Source organism: Spermophilus citellus (genome assembly GCF_964194105.1).
Source record: "Spermophilus citellus genome assembly, chromosome: 3".
NCBI classification, from domain to species: domain Eukaryota; kingdom Metazoa; phylum Chordata; class Mammalia; order Rodentia; family Sciuridae; genus Spermophilus; species Spermophilus citellus.
Window position 1 is genome coordinate 22,125,469 of NC_138184.1, and position 19,152 is coordinate 22,144,620.

At 50.0% G+C, this 19,152-nt stretch overlaps 1 protein-coding gene across 3 annotated transcripts in view; it reads right to left on the minus strand.

Moving 5' to 3' along the window:
* The window catches only part of VIPR1 (vasoactive intestinal peptide receptor 1), a 44,220-nt gene extending 29,847 nt beyond the window's left edge, over nucleotides 1-14,373 (minus strand). For 2 of the 3 annotated variants that reach the window (XM_081284819.1, XM_081284818.1), the window contains exons 1-2: nucleotides 13,393-14,373; nucleotides 2,141-2,246 (exon numbers count right to left, since the gene is read on the minus strand). In XM_081284819.1, coding sequence (XP_081140945.1) covers nucleotides 2,141-2,246; nucleotides 13,393-13,470 — 184 coding nt within the window. In that variant the 5' untranslated portion in view covers nucleotides 13,471-14,373. Of the gene's footprint in view, nucleotides 1-2,140; nucleotides 2,247-7,757; nucleotides 7,836-13,392 lie in introns of those variants that run through there. The other variant, XM_081284820.1, reaches the window with a different exon arrangement.
* Between the last annotated feature and the right edge of the window lie 4,779 nt (nucleotides 14,374-19,152).

Consider the following 19,152-nt stretch of genomic DNA (forward strand, 5'->3'; position numbering starts at 1 on the left):
GTGCGCTAGCACACACACACACACACACACACACACACATACACACACACACAGATACTTATGTGGACATGAGAAGACTAGACACAAGCAAACAGGTACAGAGGGCCACACAATTCACAGAGACAGACATGCACAAGGACAGACCCATCTGAGCATACCATGGACATTTACTCTAATAGAAATGCTCCCAAATTGACACACAGGGGCACAGCATACCAGGCAGATGCATCTAGGTATGTACAGGCACATATCCACGACTCCTGGGGATACTCAGAGTCAGAGCAACAGACCCCGGAGAGACAGACAGAACCCCAGATAGGTATGCACCAGAAGTGTGAACTCACATGTACAGGAACACACACCCAGTCCCACACAAGGTCACGGGCAGACACACAGTCCATAGACCCCCGCCTGCCCTCCCCTGGATCTCAAGCTGGCTGCCGAATGACGGGGTGTTGGCACTCAACAGGCACCCGGTGCCAGCAGTGATCTCATCAACATCACGAGGTGGCCTGCCCCAGGGCTGGGAAGGCACTAAAGTGGGGCCTAGAGTCTGGGGTCTGGGTCTCCCAGGCTAGCCTATAATCTGAAGGCCTCCTGGGACCTATCTGCAGCATGATCCTCCTCTCTACCCTTGCAGGCAAGTGTGGGCACATAAGCAGTGGGCAAGTCTAGCTACCCCTTGTCCCAAGCCTTAGTCCCGGGACGCAGGAGACAGGGGCATTTTACCCTGTGAGGGGCAAGGCCCATCTGTGAGGTCACATACACTCACTTATGTGTGCAGGAGATAGAGCTTGGGCATCAGAGCCAAGGAGCAGGGGCTCAGGAGAGGTTCCATAACTGTCAGCCTCAGGGCCATAGCTGGGGATCTGGAGAACCCAGCAGGACAGAGAGGTGCTCCTGACTCTTCATTGAGGCTGTCCCATCCCTGTAAGCCTAGCCTTATAGAGATGACCTGGGATGGAGACCCAGAGCAGGTGCAGTTACTTCACTCTCTCTGCCCGAGGAACCAACTTCTACCCTCAGTGAGCCTTGAACCTGACCCACCTGGCTCTCAACAGGCAGTCTGCCTTGGTATCCCCACTTTCCCAGCCTCTCGGCTTCTCCAAACCTGTTCACCCTCCAAAATCTGGCTCAACCTCCTGTTGCTGAGCTGTCTTGGTGGCCCTGTCCTGGACAGCTGGGTACCACTATTCATACTACCAGGCTGGAGTTCTCCCAGATCCTTGAGGAGGAGCAGCAGGGACTCTCATGTGCTCAGCCTCTAGGGCTGACCTTGACTGGTCTACTAAGCAGGATAATGAACTGATGGTTCATTGGGCCTGCTGAGGGTGGGTTGGGATGGGTAGGCCACTGTGTGTGCCTAAGGACTATTATGTATGGGCAGTGTCACTGTTAGTCCTCTGGGTATTGTGGTGGCAGCATTTAGGGTTGGGAGAAAGAAGCAGGGCTCCAGCTTCTCTTATGATTAAGTATTCCAGATTTGTCCAGATTAGCCTAGTACTCCTTGCTCTGCATTTCCAAGATGGCTTTGAGCTTCCAGGTAGTCCCTATGGAGGTCACATGGCTGAATGCCCCACTCTTCCTCTGAGATGCTACCAGTACAATGGTCTAATCCTAGAGTATGGTGTTCTAGTTGCAGGCCTCCGCATCCTCGCTCTAACGAAGTCTGTGGCTAGAGACTTGATTCAGTACTGCTCCCATTGGGCAGCTACTCCAGCCTCTCTATGGGCTGGGCTGGGTGTCCTGGAACTTGCCTGCCTTCTTGTCCATAAGCCTCTATCACCTAGAATCCTGGACCTCCCATCCTGGATGGGCCAGCAGCCATAGGTATCATCCCCACTCATTTTGAACCCCCAAAAGTAAAGTTGGATCCACACCATTTTCAGAGCCTCAAATTAGTAGGTTCTTTGTTGATAGCTGGGAGCTCCCCAGACCTGGGGTAGGGTGAGGAGAACAGGAAGACCTGTTCGTCCTTCTTTCTCCCAATTTACCACCTAGCAGCTCTGTGGTGTAATCCCTGTCCCCTGTGATCTCCATCTAACCAATGGAGTATATGTGACTTGGACTTCAGCTCACAACAGGAGGAAACATGGGGCTCCATAGGGTCTGCAGCTCCTCTCTTCCCATGGGGCCTCACCTGCTGTCTCATTCTCCAGCTGGGCCTCCTCCAGGCACTCCTTGTGCTGCACCTCGATCATCTGCAGATAATCACATTCCTGCTGCAATCTGGCTGCCCTGCCGCCCTGCGGGAAAACAGACAGGGGGGTGCTCATCAGCCTTGTCCACAGCCTGCCTCTCATCCATGATCTCCAGGAGCATGGGACCAGGTAGGACCCAGTCAGGTCTTCCCTGGGGTGATCCAAATACCATACTGAACCCCCATCCCAACCCTAGACTACATATCCATCCTAGGCCCAGACTGGACCCTGACCCTGACCTAGATCTGACCCCACATTACTGTCCATTATTCCCAAAGTTGGTCTACTTTGAGAGCACTGTCATGGCTTCTAGGTGGCTCCCCAGAAATGCTGCTTTGACTGTAAGTGGGTAGCATGACTCTGGCAAGGGATAAGAGAGCCTCTCCTTAGATCCCCAAGGTGGTCCACTGGAGTCTGCCATTCTCCAGCTTGGCCATTCTCACCTTAGTCTCCCTAGATGGCTGGGGCTCAGTTGAGCTACCCTGTTCTGAGGAGCTGGATTCCATCTTCCAATTTGTGTGGCCAGGCCTTGGAGGAATCCAGGAACAGAGGCATTTTCCAGCTTCTGATCCCACTCCAGGAGCCTGTCAGTCCCATGCTCACCAGATTGGGAAGGGGTGTGGCCCCCCTTGCTAGACCTTACCTTCCTCCTCCTTAGCTTCTGGATGATTCAAGCTATATCAGATCTAATGAAGATCAGGGAAGTTTAAGGAAGTAAGAGAGGCCCCTCTAGAATGTCTTGAGTTCCCACTAGGCCTCCTCTGTCTCTGGAAACTGGAGGGAAGGGTGGAAAATCCTACACTTCTCTCCTACTTTCCACAGTGCCCTGGCCAGGGATCAAGGTGCAGGTAGGGCAGATCAGTGTGGCAAGACATTGGCACTTGGGCAGACATGTGAGTAGGGGTGATGGCTGTACAGGAGCAACCAGAAAGAAAAAAGAAAAAACAAAACAGTTTTTCGAAGCTCTTGGGTGGGAAAAGGTGGGTAAAATCTACCATGGAGGAATGACTGGGCTGGTGGTAGCTCCTGTCTGTCTCTTTGACTTTAGAGGAGTAGCAGCCATTCCTGGCAAACCAACAAATTTCTTTTTTATGCCCATGAAGGATAACATCGCATTAGCACCTAGGAGAGGATCCAGCAAGACTTCTGCAGAATCAGAGATTCTTAGTGTCTCTAACAAGTTTTTCTTCCCATCCTGGGGACAGGGTCCTTACCTCCCTGGGCCTCAGTTTCTCTTTAGGCAAAATGGACCTCAACCACCTCCCCTGCTGATTTGAAGGTTTCTTGAAGTGAGTCTGTGGGAAGAGCATAGGTGGGGGCTTCCTTTCATTTCCTTCCTTTAAGGGGGTCCCTATCTGGCCTGCAGGCACCAAAGTACACAGCAAGTTGACCACTGATCTAAGTAGGTCAACCCTGTGAAGAATGTGCATCCCAGGTGACAATGGCTCTCCATTGTCATCAAAGGAGAAGGGTCCCAGCTGAGGCTGGACAATCCAATGCCTATCAGGCTGCAAAGCTGAGTCTCTTTCACACCAATAACTCTCTCATTCTTTGTTGAAGGCTTTATGGAGCTTTGTTGTTTGACAGCTCTCCTACAATCCAGCTTTCCCGTATGTAGTTGGTACCATGGCTGACCTAGTTCAGGTCCAAAGAAAGGTCTCCTTGTCCAAGACACCTTTCAGACTCTCCCAGCATCCAGAACCCTGCCCATGTGCCACTGGCCTGGAAGCTAAACAGTGAACATGGGTCTCATCTTGGATCATTTACTTTGCCAGTCAGTTGGGGTAAACACCTGAGCTGGTAAGTCATTTAAAACTTGGCATATTAAAACACATCTGTCATGGAACAGGATACAGTTATTTGCAAAACAGTTAAAAGACAGGAGACTTAAAGGAAACTGTGCTGAGGGATTCTCATTGGGTGGGGGGTCACGGGCTTCCCCTCTTTTCCATGAGGGTTATTCAGGCTGAAATGCTCACAATGCCATGTCTTAATCATTGTGCCTGGCTCATACTCAAGTTTGGGAAGAAGGATGGTCAAGAGGATCCCAGAGATGGTCTCTGAAAGAGAAATCCAGGGACTGGCCACCCTAAGCAAGATCACTGGTTTATTTTGCTTGTCTAGGAGCATGCTTCTCCTGCCGGTACCTTGCCATCCCTGTTGTCTACCAGCAACAGGGTTCTTTATGCTTTCCGGGCCCCTTCCAGCCTCTCCTGATTGTCCTGCCCATCCTCACCTCCCATCACACTGTGACATGAAAGCTGGATGGAGGAAGTGGAGGGGACATCTGTTGTTTCTACCTTCCACCACCCTTTACTATTCTCTGGTGACATCCTCATCTCTATCTGGGAAGCTATTTCCTTCCTTACCCCTAGTTCATGGGGTTACAATGAACCCTTTTCCAGAGGATGGACATATGCCCAAGACTTAAGTCAATCAGTGCATTCCCAGCCACATTGCCTGGCACGTGCCCAAGTCAGGCTGCTCAGAGCCAGAAGGCTCACTCCTGGGACTTTGGATTAAGCTACTAGGCAAGTGGATTTACTTTTCCCCACTGGATTGGAAACCTAAAGGAGCCAGGGGCTGGAACTTCCATTACCATCTTGTTGACAAAGGGAACACAGTAATGAAAACCATACAACTGAAGGCAGAATAAAGAGATGGAGAAAAACCAGGTTTTCTTAACATCATCTAAGCCCTTGATTGAAGCTGTGCCTGAAACCAGAACTGTTTCCCACAACATGAGCCAATGCCTTTATTTATGGCTTAAGCCAGTTGAGTTTTCTGTCCCTGGAACTCAAAATGTTTAATGTTATGGTCTGAGGACAGGAAAATGGATGCCCTTACTTTATAGGTCCTCTTAAGCCAGGGCTATGATCTTTCAGTTGACCAAGAGATACATTCCCCCTGCCCAGTCACTGTGGGGACCTAGGATTCCTAGCAGCTTATGCCTGGAACTCTCTGAGAGTGAAAGAGAGTTAGGCCAACTTTGCTAACCAACTCTGCTTCCCCAGAAGCACAGCCACAGAGCCCTTCCTGAGAGGTAGTTTAGAGAAGCACTTTGGAAGAGAGGTGGGCGTAGGAGTGCCCAGGGTAACCCAGGAGCTTGGGATGTCTCTGAATCAAGTCGGGGTGACCTAGAAGATGAATTCTTCCTTTGACGGAATATAATTGAGTGATAGACCTCATCTGGAAAAGATTAGAGGAAATGGAGAACCAAAGAGGGACCTGAGGTCATCCAGAAAATGTCCATTCCCAGATGGGACCAAGTCTCTGATTATCGGTCTGGACAGTATCAATTCTTTTTCATGGCCCTGCCTTTGGCCTTCTGGTCACCATTGCCCTTTAAAGGCCAGGGCCAGGACAGCTCCCTGTAGTCCTTATCACTGAGGAATTCAGGCAGACTTTGGACTTCCTCTCCCACTTATTTCCCTTTTCTAAACATCCTCATTATCCCTCCAGACTCCAGGTACACAGAGAGAATTGGAAAATTCCCTGGCCCAATGTAACCAAGTCTTTTCCAGGGCTGTACATAGCTGGAGTGTGGACATCATACAGAATGGGTAGTAAAGCTTGGTCCTGGAGGATGTGTAAGAGTTGGACAGTTAGAAGTAGAGTATGAGCATCCCAGAAAGCAAGAGCAGTGTATGCATCAGCATGGAGGCATGACAATACCTAACATATTCAAGGTTGCAAGAGGCCTGGTGTGGCTGCAGCAAGCAATTCTGAAGGCATCAGGAGATGAATGGAGAGATGCAGGCAGAGGTGGAATTGGAAAGGACCTTGAATAACAGTTCAAAAGTGACGGGCTACAGAGGACCCTCAAAGATTTGAAGCAGGAGATGAGAATGGGGGGATACACATTTTGCAAAGATCCCTTTGGTTGTAGCTGGAGGGGGTACAAGGGTTCATGAGTCCTTGTGAGGAGTAGCTATTCTCTGAGGGGGATATAAAACACAACAGGAGGATTAAGAGTCAGGAGAAAGCATTTTCTGCCTGCAGATTGGCAGCACTGGGAGCCAACCATGGATGATTTGGGCTTCTGAGGTTTGTCAAAGATGGGGGCTCTTTTTCCTGCCTGGGACCATCAGTGGAGGGAGGGGAGTGGGGAGGAGAGGACAAAATGCTCAGGAGTGCTCATTTATCATCTTTTCTGTTGCATCATGACCCCGACATCTATTTAAACCTTCTCAACTTGAAATCTAGAGGTCACAGACATTGAGGAAAACTGAGAACCCAGAGAAGAAAAAGCAGTGTGATTAAAGGCACATGGGATTTTGTGTATGGCATTTTGTGTCTGAGACAGAGATCTTGTAGTCAGGGAGGCGGGGTGGGGGGGGGTAAGGAGAGGAAGAGAAAAGGGCAGGAAGGGAGGGGGCTGGGAGTGGGAAAGCAAAGTAGATCATGGAACCTGGAAGTCACAGAAGAGAGGAGAAACATGCTCTCAGCTTTGCAGAGGGCACTAAAAAAGTTGACAATAAGATCTTTACCTTATTGTGAAATGGCATGTGGAAGCCAGCTGGGATGACAGAAAAACGTGTTATCCTGGGCGTAATGGTTTGACCTGGGAACTAGTCACACCATTATGCATATATATGACAATTCACTGAGCCGTCACTTCAGATTTATACATTTTACTAATTAAAATCTCAGGGCAGCATGGAGCATGCCATAAGCCCTCTGGAAGAAATAGCACCTCTTACTGAAGCAAAGTCCAGTTAAAAACCATAGCTTCTGGAACCAGACTTCTGCCAGCCTTGTCTATAAAATGGGGCAAAAGTACCACCAATTTCTAGGATTGTGTCCAAGGTCACTATTGGAGGATATCAGCCTGGCAATAAGGGACTGCCTATAAGGATTAACAGTTATTGTCACATCCAGTCCCGGAGCCAGGTTGGCCGTGACCCCATCTTTTTTTTTTTTGCCTCTACATTTTTTTTTATTGGTTGTTCACAACATTACAAAGCTCTTGACATATCATATTTCATACATTAGATTGAAGTGGGTTATGAACTCCCAATTTTACCCCAAATGCAGATTGCAGAATCACGTCGGTTACACATCCACAATTTTACATAATGCCTTATTAGTAATTGTTGTATTCTGCTACCTTTCCTATCCCCTACTATCCCCCCTCCCCTTCCCTCCCATCTTCTCTCTCTACCCCATCTACTGTAATTCATTTCTCTCCTTGTTTATTTTCCCATTCCCCTCACAACCTCTTATATGTAATTTTGTATAGCAATGAGGGTCTCCCTTCATTTCCATGCAATTTCCCTTTTCTCTCCCTTTTCCTCCCATCTCATGACTCTGTTTAAAGTTAATCTTTTCTTCCTGCTCTTCCTCCCTACTCTGTTCATAGTTGCTCTCATTATATCAAAGAAGACATTTGGTATTTGTTTTTTAGGGATTGGCTAGCTAGCCAATCCCTGACCCCATCTTAGTGCTTTGCATAACCGCAAGCAGCCTGATTGGCTCACCCAATGATAAGTGGCAGCTGTAACCACCAGAGTAGAAGTGTCCAGTCTGTCTGTTCTCCTTCACCCATATCCCTACCTTGCTGATTCTGGCTTTTCTTCCCTCTGCCAGTAGCCCAAAGCCAAATTTTGCAAACCATACTTCTTCTTGGGGAAGGCTGGGATCTAGAATGGTAGAAGAGTAGAATGAGAATACGTGTGTGTGTGTGTGTGTGTGTGTGTGTGTGTGTGTGTGTGTTGGGGTTGAAGTGAGGAAGAAGGGGAAATATAAGGATACAGGTTTGGGCTTGGGAAAACAAAACAAAACAAAAGTTTCCAGAGCTCAGAAAGGAACCAGGATGAGGGCTCTCATAATTAGCAGAATCTAAGCAAAAACATGCATCCAGTTCCCATCTGAGAGTGCTTCTTAGAAGATTTCCTTTGGGACATGAAGTTTTTCAGGCTAAATATTCACTTTAAATCCTCTGCCCCTTGAAAGTCATCATAGGCACCCTCTGGGAAGTGGGGTTGACAGGATCTAGTTTACAAACAAGTTGTCTATGAGCCATGCTGGTGTTGGGGCCATCTGCAGAGGGCTAGGCCCCTAGAACAAGGAGCCACCAGGCTGCATGTCCTCAGTACCAGGCAGTCTCCTCTGGTGACTCAATATACAGGAAGAACTTGTTTTGGAATTAGATAGGAGGAGGCACTTCCTGAGAGATATGGATCTTCATATCTTGAGCTACACAAGAGGGGGGATGCATGTAAGACTGATCCAACTGGGTGGAGCCCCGTTAGATGCTCATTGCCAATGCACCCTGTTCTCTTTCCATGCACCTGCCACCTTGTTATCCAATTCCATCAGATACAGATATAAAAGCTCCTGGGATAGGACAGTTCCCTGATGTCACCACTCACTTTGTGGTGCTTCATTAAATGTGGTCGGGGATATTTGAATATTAGATATGAAGGACACTAACATTCGAATTTTGTTATGTGTGATAATGTAGTTCTATAAGAAAATGTCCTTCGATTTTAGATGTATATTTCAAAATAATATGGGGTTCAAGGTCAGGATGTCTACAATTGACTAAATATACTTAGGAAGAAAAGCAAATGATGCAAATATTGTTATATGCTAATAAATGTCAAACCTAGCAAGTATTTGCATGCTCATTATACCATTCTTTCTACTTGTTCATACCTTGGAAAATTTCCACAGTAAAAATGGAAAAAAAAAAAAAAAAGCAGCTGGGCATGGTGGCGTGTGCCTGTAATCCCAGAAGCTCAGGAGGCTGAGGCAGGAGGTCTTGAGTTCAAAGCCAGCCTCAGCAACAGAGAGGTGCTTAGCAACTCAGTGAGACCCTGTCTCTACAAAATAGGCTGGGGATATGGCTCAGTGGTCAAGCACCTCTGAGTTTGACCCCCAGTAACCCCCACACAAAAAAAATCTAGTCTTGGGGGATGGTACCAGAAGATCTCAGAAATGACAATCTCCCAAATTAACAAGTGAATTACAACTCCATACAGAGAATGCATGGAATGTAGCCTTTGAATCACCTCTTTACAAGTCCCCTGTTCCCCCATGGGCAGAATCACAGCCTCTGGGACAGGAGTCCCCTGTGCTTCCCTTTGCTAGCAAAGAAATAAAATTTCTCCTCCTCCTCCTCCTCCTCCTCCTCCTCCTCCTCCTCCTCCTCCTCCTCCTCCTCCTCCTCCTCCTTCTTCTTCTTTTTCTTCCTCCTCCTCCTCCTCTTCTTCTTCTTCTTCTTCTTCTTCTTTTTTTTTAAAAGGCAGCTGGACATGGTGGCACACACCTGTAATCCCAGCTACTTAGGAGGCTGAGGCAGGAGGATCAAGGCCAGCCTGAGAAAGTTAGTGAGAATCCTGTATCAAAATAAAAAATAAAAAGACTGGTGGTGTAGCTTACTGATAAAGCCCAGAACTTGGAAGTCCTTGGTTCAATCCCTAATACTAAAACAACAACAAAAACCAAAACTCATACATGTTGTAGGGAGATTAATTTTTTTTTCTCCTTCAGAAAAATTTCTAAAGTACATCTTAGGTAATTAAGGTACAAGAGGGGGTGTAGACATAGTGCAATTTTGCTGGGCACAATGAATGAATACCTTGTGCTGAGAATTCAAACAGGAGGGTAGATTCTGGGAGACTGAGAAAAGGATAGGGTTTCCTTTAGTCTCTAGGCTTTGTTCATTCTCATCCATGTCCAGAGGGGCCACCGTAGGGGCTCAACAATGGCAGGAGGGTGGCAGGCTAGAGGTCCTATGTTGATGTTATGACCCAGTTTGGATTGCCACTGAGGCTGCCCCACAGTATGCAATACCCACCACCCAGCCCTCTCTGAGAGGACCCATCATCTACCTGGAGCTGGAGCTTCACCCCCAGATTGGCCACCTCATGAGGACACATCCCCCATTCCCAGAGCTCCTGGCTACCTTGGATAAGGGTCCCTAGGTCTCCCTAGCTGGGGATCAGCACCATCCCTGGGATCCCTGTCACAGATAACACAGCACTTTTGCCACCTTTACCTCCTTTGAAGCTCATAAAGGTCCTAATGGATGCCCAGCCGTGTTTCACAGAGTGTCTGGGGCTCAGGGAAGATGCCCCAGTCAGGAGGGGGAGCTGGCTCTATTCCAGCCCTGTCTTCCCATTTTTCCTCCTCACTGAACCAATGGTTCTTGCTTTCTATTTTGAGATGAGGAAACAGAGGACCACCTGCAGAGATTAAAAATGTTTCCCAGGTCAACTGGCCCTTGCTATGGATGGTTTATGGACTAGGTGTTTAGTCCCCAATAGGGGCTCCCCATGGAATCCCCAGAAACTTCAGGGAAGGCTGAGTCACAGGGCACCAGGATGGGAGGATGAAAACTTCCAAGAATAGCTTCTTCTTCTAGCATAGCCCCCTGGAATCCCTGAGCAGGCCTAATCAAGGTGTCACTTTCCCTCTAGGGGGCAGTGACCTGATTCAGCTGCAGTCATGTCCCCCACCCCCACCCCCACCCCCACCCTTGTACCAGAGATTGAACCCAGGGGTGCTTAATCACTGAGCCACATCCCCAGCCCCCTATTTTTGTATATTATTTAGAGACAGGGTGTAGTCATGTTTCCTAAAGCCCACAGGGTGGCCTGCTGGGGGCCAAGAGGTCAGGGCAGCTGTGGATAGCCCTGTAGTGTTTGAAAGCAAGTGGCCAGGGCAGAATGCCTAGGACAAAATGATGTCCCCAGAGCAGGTGGCCAGTCCCCTGCCTCAGCAGATAGAGGAGCCATGCTTTCCCTAAACCCCTGGCCATCCCACACTGAAGGGAGCTGGGGGAGTCCTCTTCCTTCTGGGATCAGACCAAGAGATGATGTTTTATGGTCTGGGGTGGAAGGTTGATTCATTTAAGTTAAACTCTTCAGGACATTGTCCTGCTTCCTCCAGAGAGCCTTCCCTGACTACTCTCTCAGTGTCTCTGCCCCCAGTTCTGAGAGGCAAAACCCCAGGACCCTTCCTCCTGGGTTCCCCACCCAGGAGGGTGAGAACCTTCCCAGGGTAGGATCTGGGCCCCTGCCCCAGTCTTGTGCTGGCATTGCCCTGGGCAGCTCTGCTTCTGAGGGAGGAGCACCGCGTCTGCTGTCCAGGGGGCAGGAGCAGTGGAAGGCTTGACGGGTGGCCTTGGGGCAGACTTCCTCCTCTGAGACACTAGAGGTTTTCTTTCCTTTTTTTGCTTCCCTGTTCAGAGATTTCCCTTCCCCAGGCTGAGGTCAGGGCACCATAAACAGGAGTGATAAGGCTTTGGGCTTTCAAACTGAACTTTGCAGCTGCCATTTTATGACTCTGATAACTCCCCGCCCCCCTCCCTAGTGCGACTGGAGCAGAATTACCTGGTGTCCATTCCATGAGGGAGCAAGTATGAAGGGAGAAGCAGAGAGCGAAATGGGAACCTCTTACTCCAGCCCACTCTCAATCAATTCTGGCCTCTCCTTGCCCTGTGAACCCAGTCCTGGTCTGGGCTGTGAGGAACATGGGAGAGTGAGACACCCTGTCCCTGATCCTGGGGGATGGGCAGAACAGCCTGGGCTGGGAGGTGAGTAAGCCTGAAGGGTAGCTGGGGGAGGCTGAGTAGGCCAGAGAAATCGGAGAAGGTCCTCTGAGGAGTGCTAGGATTGGGCACCAAATAAGTAATGGAAAGAGAAAAGAATTAGAATTGGAGGAGCCTGGTTTGGGTTGTCTCAGGATGCAGAGGGCAGATATGGTCTGGTGTGAGAGGCAGGCTTCTCTGAAAACATTGTGTCTCAAGGCACAGAAACTTCCAAGGATGAAGGAATGTGTTGCCAATGGTAGCCCAAGATCCCTGGCTCATCCAAAAAGATTTTGAGGTGGCTGGAATCCAGGGATGTGAGAACCAGAGGGTTGTTGGAGTAGCCTGTTGGGATAGCCTCTGTGAGTTTGGTGAAGCTTGGAAAGCTTAGAAGGTGGGTCTCATGTCTATCAGTGTGAGGGGTAGGGGCTTAAGGCCAGCTAATGAGCTTACTGTCCCCAAGGTATGCAACACACCAACTAGGTAGAAAATCAGATTCCTGCCATGGGAGAGGATGGTTAGAGATCATGGGACAGAAGGGATTCGATAATCAAGATCACCCACCCTCCCACAGCCAAACTGGAGCTGGTTCCAGAACTGGAGTTCTTTTGCATTGTAGGTCCTGCTCCAGCAGCAACTCTAGGTTCCTCAAGGGATCAGGTAGATGTAGGGAAAAACAAAAAAAGAAAAACCAAAACATCCTCTGTCCAGTTCTGATTGGTGGGGAAAAGGTGTGGCTCTGACATCTCTTGAGCTTCACTTTGCCCATTTTATAAATGGGCTTGGGTAGACTCAGTGAGTCTTGAGGATTTTGTTGTTCTTGGGGAGATGATCCAGCATCTGCCCTGTGGCCTTGAAGAGCCATCCACAGCCACGCGTGAGCACACCCGCAAGTGGGGCACAGGGGTATACATGGGTCAGGGGCATACATAAGCTTGTCTGGAGGAAGCAGAAGTAGGAGGAAGAGAGGGAAACCACAGCTTGTTGGCCATTGGCTCCCTGATCAGCTCTCCCCATGCATATGACTGGTCCCTCCTGTTAAAAACCACCCCTACACCCTCACTGCTCACCACCATCCTCCTTGGACTCCAGTATTTTCCTGCTCTCGTCGTCTGCCTGTCACCCACCTGATCCTAAGAGTCCCTTCCCAGGACCTGGGCTCCAACGCTGGGATCTGCTGCTGAGACCTCATCCCAAACGTAGCCACAACGTCCCAGGGACACCTCTACTCCGGCACCACACAGAGAGCAACCCTCACGGTCTTCCACCCGCAGTCTATCAGATCTTCCATCTCAACCCACCACAGCACCGACTCTGCCACTCTGTCTCTTTACTCCGCGTACACCATGCACTCAGAAGGCAAGTTCCGGGCCCTCTCTTCTTCCCAGTCTGTCTATCAATTCCGGGATCACCTCACTGTGCGGGTTCTGGGCTGAGCTGGGAAGGACTGGGCACAAACTAGACCCCACCTCTCGGGTCTAGATCCGGTTGGGGGTTGAGGGAGGAGGCGAGAACCTGGAGCTTTGTGCGCCTTATTCCTCACCGGGTGCCCCTCATCGGCCTTACCCAGACGCGCGCACAGATGGCCCGGCTCCCGCCGCCCCCACTGCACCCCCAAGTGCGGGGAATCTGGGCAGCTGGGCAGACACTTACCGCGGGGCCGAGGACGCAGGCGAGGGCTCCTGCCAACACGCAGAGCCAGCGGGCGGGCGGCGGGCTCGGCGGGCGCATGGTCCGCCCTGAACCCGCGGCGGGCGGCCGGTCGCGGGTAAGAGGTTGGCGGACAGCGTAGCTCAGAAGATGGCCCGTAGCCTGACAGAGTGGCGCTGGCACAGTGGCCCCAGCTCTAAGTGGCGCTGCTCTGGGGCTGGGGGCGGGCCGCGGGGGCTCGTCTGACGGGCGGCGGGTCTAGCCAATGGATCAGTGGAGGCGGGGCCGGCGCGCAGGTATGGGGCGGGGCTGGGGCGCCCCCGAAAGTGGGGAGTCCCCGGAGCTTCCTCTTCCAATCCCACGCGTCACTTTTTCGTCGTGAGGCATTCATAAGCTTTCGCCCCTCCGGGCTCATCTCCGGGGATTCTCAAGACCCCAGCACGCCCCATTCTTCCTTGCTTGCCTCACGACTTCCCCGAGCTCCGGGATGCGGTGTCCCACCTCCGTCCACCCCCTCAGTTCTACTTCAGAGCTCTTCACAACTGCCTTTGGAGCCACCTTCTCCAGGAGGCCTCCCGGCCAGCCTCCCTATTTCCCACTTTGGCGCATCTTTGGTCTCTGGAACGTGAAACGGATTACAAGACAGGAAGTGCCACTTATTTTCCCAGGCCGAGGGCTGGGGCCCGCATTGGGTTCAGGGCTGGCAGCGACCGGGGGTAGGTGGGACGCGTTGTTTGGTACATTTTCAACTGACCGGTGTTCTCTGTCGCGCCCGAGAGGCTGGGCGAGGGCAAGCGAGCGGCAAACGATGCCCGATGATCTTCGGTGCCGTTCCTGTTTTGGGGTCAACTGGCGGGACGTGCTCTGCACTGGCAGAAGGCCCTGGGGCCTTTTATACCCCGAGGGGCCCTGCTCCAGGGAGATGGGAGCGTCCGCACCCTCGTGCGTCTCGGCTCGGGCACCTCCCAAGGGAGGCTGGGCCGAAGTTCCAGCGCCCTCGCGCGGGGAGGGAAGGTCTGTTCCCAGCTCTCGGGCCGGGAACTGCGGTTGACCTAAAAGGAACCAAGAAACCTTGTCCTCATCCCGCCTTCTTTATTTTACAGCTGGAGAGACTGAGGTCCAGAGAGGGTCCAGTACTCGGCTGCCTGCCTCTGGCGCTGCGCTTCCAGGCCCGTCGGTCGCTGGGTGATTTCGAGTTAGCCTCTCTCCACAGCCGGTGCTTCGGGCTCTGTTTATTCGCCTCTAGAATGGGGCGCCCTCTGAGCGCGTCTTCTTATGAAACAAGCTCAGATGGCTGCCTTGCCTCTTTCCGAGGGCTCGATCTAGCACCATAGAGACTAGAGGTGTGGTGGCAGCGGCCAGGATGGGCGGAGGGGAGTGGATCAACATGAATAGAAGGAGTGGCTGTGTCCAGTGGAGAGACGGAGAAGGCTGCGCGTCTACACTCAAGAAGCAGAGCTTGCAGCGGCTTGCACGAAATCTGATTCCAGGCGTCTGCTGACCAGCAGGTGCGCTGGAGTTTCTGAGGACCTGCTGGGGTTTCCCTCCTTACAGCGCAGGAAGCTCCAGTTCCTGACTGCTGTTGGGGTGGGCTTGAGGAGAGCCGGTAAAGGATGAGCACTCTGGCCCCTCCTGGGTTCCTCTTACTTGTGGTGTACCCTGGCTGTCTACTTTCCCTCCTTTCTCTCTTCCAGCATTCCGTCACCCCTCACCTCCTCCTCTCCCCTCTTTTGTCGACCTTCTTTCAGTGGTCCTCTATGAACCACTGGCTATACCCTGGATCCTGTGCTATGCACTGGTGGCATAGAGGTGGATATGTCTGAGGCCCTCCCTTAACAGAGGAGGACCTGGGTAGTTATTGCTCTCCCTACAGTTTCCACCTCCTTTTCTTTAATCAGGGAGCTTCCCAACATGTGGGGACTGGAAGTGCCTCTGCTCTGGTCTTTCTGGGGTTTGGACCCAACCACTCAGTGAAGGGAGTGTTTGAATGATGGCTGGCCAGTTCCTCAACTGTCAGTACTCCTGGGGGGCAACACTGTTTGCTCAGGACTTAGCTTCTGCTTATGATCCTGTGTACCACCTTTCAGGCTTCAGTACCCAGCAGGGCAGTTGAATCATGTCTGTATTTTGAGGAGTCACCTCCGTTGGTGCGGCACCCAGGAACCCTTGATGTGAACAGCAAATCTGTGCATCTTGGCTCTCATAACCACCACCACCCCTTTCACACACACATTGCCTAGCCAGCTGCAGGATGCTGGTATCTCACTGGTGCTGTGATATCCTCCTGGCCTGTTGAAGTTCTCCTGTTCTCTCTGAGATCAGTGTTCTCAGGTACTTGAGAGAGTACTGAGAGGGATGAGGATTGGGGAATAGGAGGGATCCCACTTTGCCATGTGACTCTTACCAGGTGGCTGTTGGACAGGGTAAGAAGGGAGAGAGAGAGAATCTTAAGGTCATCAGTGAGAACGGGATAGCCTGTCTACACGAATCCCCTCTTCAATTGAGGGCTGGATGGCTGGGCTGGAGCAGAGAGGGAGACTAATAGTGCCTCCTTGTGTCCTTGTAGTTCTCCTCCCAGGAAAGGGAAGGTGACTCAGGGAGAATAATTTTGCAGTACATTCTTTGCAATGAAAATCATTTCTTTGTTCTTTCACAATTGTTCCTCTGGGGGATCCACCCTTCCTTACCTGTCTGAGGTCCCAAAACATATTAAGAAGTGAAAAGAGCAGAGAAGAGAAAATAGCAGAAATAAACAAAAACCTAAAAAAATTCAGCCAAGGCTAAACTTGACCATGCTTCAACGAATTGCTCCAAAATGTCTTGTCCTGTGTTCTCAGACACTGGGGAAACCAAACATGGACTCACTCTTGGGGAGTTCTGATGAGGAAGCCATTTTTTGCTTACTCAGGTGACCTGAGGAGGCTTCTGAGAGGGGAGGAAGTGGAGGTGGGAGAGACAGGCTACAGGGAGTGGAAGTAGTTACGTGGGATGTCTGTTCCCTACCTCCCTACACTGTGCCAAGTCTGAGCTCCTCAAGTGGCCTTACAGTACAGACAGGGGAGGAGGGCCACAGACACCTCCTGCTCCCAGTCCCCATGTCCTTCTGCATTTTCTGAGTGTTTTGTTCAGAGTTCTCCGCACCTGGATTCCTGGCATTTCCCCCCAGACTTTGGTTCAAGCTCCCGCCTCCCTCCTGCTTTTCAGAATCACAGGGGTTCAGAGGATGCAGGAAGTGGGGGAAAAGAGATGGAGACAGAATCACTTGCCATCCCCCGTGACAACAGGCACAGCACAAGGGAATCTGCAGTTACTCATTGGGAGCCTGCCTGGCTTCCTGCCTGCCTCATCCCTGCAGTGTGTGCCACCCTCGCCTCCTCCAGTCCTTCAGCCCCTCTCAGAATCATGCACACACTGTCTTAAAGATCCTGCATAGGAACTCAAAGGTGGCAAGGTTCTTCAGTAGAGTGAGAAGGGTGGGGACCTAGAGTGGCCTTGACCTGCATAATGAAGGTCAGAGGAAATGACCTGACCAGTGGGAGTCACCACTCCAGGATTCTCCATCCACATTACTGTTAGGATACAGGCAAGCTTTGCCTTCTCTGGATTTCTGGACCAACACCTTAAAGCCTGTATTCATGGAATGGGTCTGGCAGCTCCAGGGTTATGGGGTGCTTACTACCTCCCCAGGTTGTTCCTTCTTTGGGGGCCATTTCTTTCTGTGTGTAGGTGTATTTTAACTCCAACTTGTGGTTTAGTGGAGGGTAGGAGATCCCTTTGGTAATAGCATGGATTTTGTTCATTCATTCACCTCTCACGTATCACCTATCCTGGTCTGGCCTTGTGATGGGGCTAGGGATTTGAGAATCACTTAGACACATCCCCTTCAGGAGATTCTAGCATTGCTTGGGCAGGGGTTAGGGAGGAACTCTTGTTATTGCTAAAAGTGCATTTAGGAAGAAAACAAAGTTCATGAAGTACAGGTGATAAAGAAAAAATTGTTCAGACTGCCAGATACAGAAATAAAGCCCAGGGACCAGTTCTGCAAAGGCCAATCATTGATCCTGAAGAATGGGGCTTAGAGATGTGTGGGGGAGAGGGAGTGTCAACTATAGGTGCCTCAGTTTAGCTTGTCCTGGGAGCTTGTCCTGGAAGTTTATTGGATGGCAGGGGGACCCTATGAAAGATAGAGAAGAAAGAAGAATTGGGCAGAGATATCCTTGGACTGTTGTACAGATCTGAAAGTAAATTTCTGCCAATCCAATTGTGAGTCCCAGAACAAAGATTGCACATAGAAGCCTTAGTCACTCTACTGTACTTGGTCAATGGTTGGGGTTGTCAAGAAGAACATAGTCATGGCTTAAATGCTGTGGTAGGCCCTGAAGGTAATATAGCTAAGGCTGTCACATGGCATGCCCTATGGCTAAATGGCACAGGAAATCCTACAGTGGGGAAACTGAGGCTTGGGAAATGAAACAGGGAGGGGAGATTCTGCCCTGCTCTAGGGGATAGAGAAAGAGGAGAACTTGCTCTGCCCTTGGGAGCTCTTAGTCTAGGCACAGAGAAGAATGACCTGAGAATTTCTTTCCTCACAATCATGGGCTCAGTTTGGTTCAGGGGTCAGCAGTCTATCACCAGGCAGCTTGGCATGAGGGTCATGGTGCCGTGAGTCTGGGAGACTGAAGAGGGAGGGACTGCTCCCTCCCATTTACTCTCCAATGACAGCCACAGACTCTGGCCAAATGCTTACTGCAGCAGGTATGAGTATGTGTATGCATGTGTGTGTGTGCATGCATGAGTGCATTTGTATGCCTGTCCATATGTGTCTGTGTCTGTATGTGTCCTTGTGTATGGGCATGGGTCTGTACGGATTCATCTGTTCCCAGGTGGGAGTCAAAGTGGGGATTGGCTGGTTCCCAGGAGAGTAGAGCTGGGGAAAGCTAGGGTCAGAGAGGGATGAATCTCAGAGATGGTGCCCAGGACCACAGACATCTCCAGACTGTTTCTCAGAGCTTATTTCTGGGGCAGTAGATTCCACGGGGAATGGCATGTTCAACCATAGGGAAAGCTCAGAATGACTCCACAGGGAAGCTCAAAGTTCTCACATTCACTTCCCTACTCCAAGGCCTCTCTTCCTGAATTGGTATGTCATTGACCTTGGGCAGAGATTTGGAAGAGAGACATAATGTGAGTGTGACAAAATAGACATTGACTTTAAATAAACATAATGACACCAGAGATTCGTGTGAGTTAAAAATTCGTAGATATACATGTGAAAAAAATGGCAATCTCCATGTAACTCCCAAATAACCAAAAGAAAAAAAAATGAAACTTAAGAAAATACCAACAATCCAATAAAAGGTTGTGTGTATGGGAGGATAACCAAGAATACATGATATATAGAAGCATAAAAGCAGACATCAAGAATAACTGTAAACATTAATTATCATAGTTAAAGTAAATGAGAATTTTTAAAATTTGTTTTAATTAGTTACACATGACAGTATAATGATCTTGAGTAAATGAGAATTTAAGGTGGAAAACAAATCAAAACAAAACAAAACCCACAAAGAGGACAATTCATATTATTAGAACATTCAGTCTATCAAAAAGGTAACCCCAAACATCTATGCATTGAATGAAATAGCCTCAAGGCATTTTAACAGGTATTTTAAAAGGGAAGAACTGTCAAGTCTACAATGCTTCTCTCAGGAATTCTATTCAGCCATTAAAATAAATGGACAAGAGCCACACATCTCTCAATAG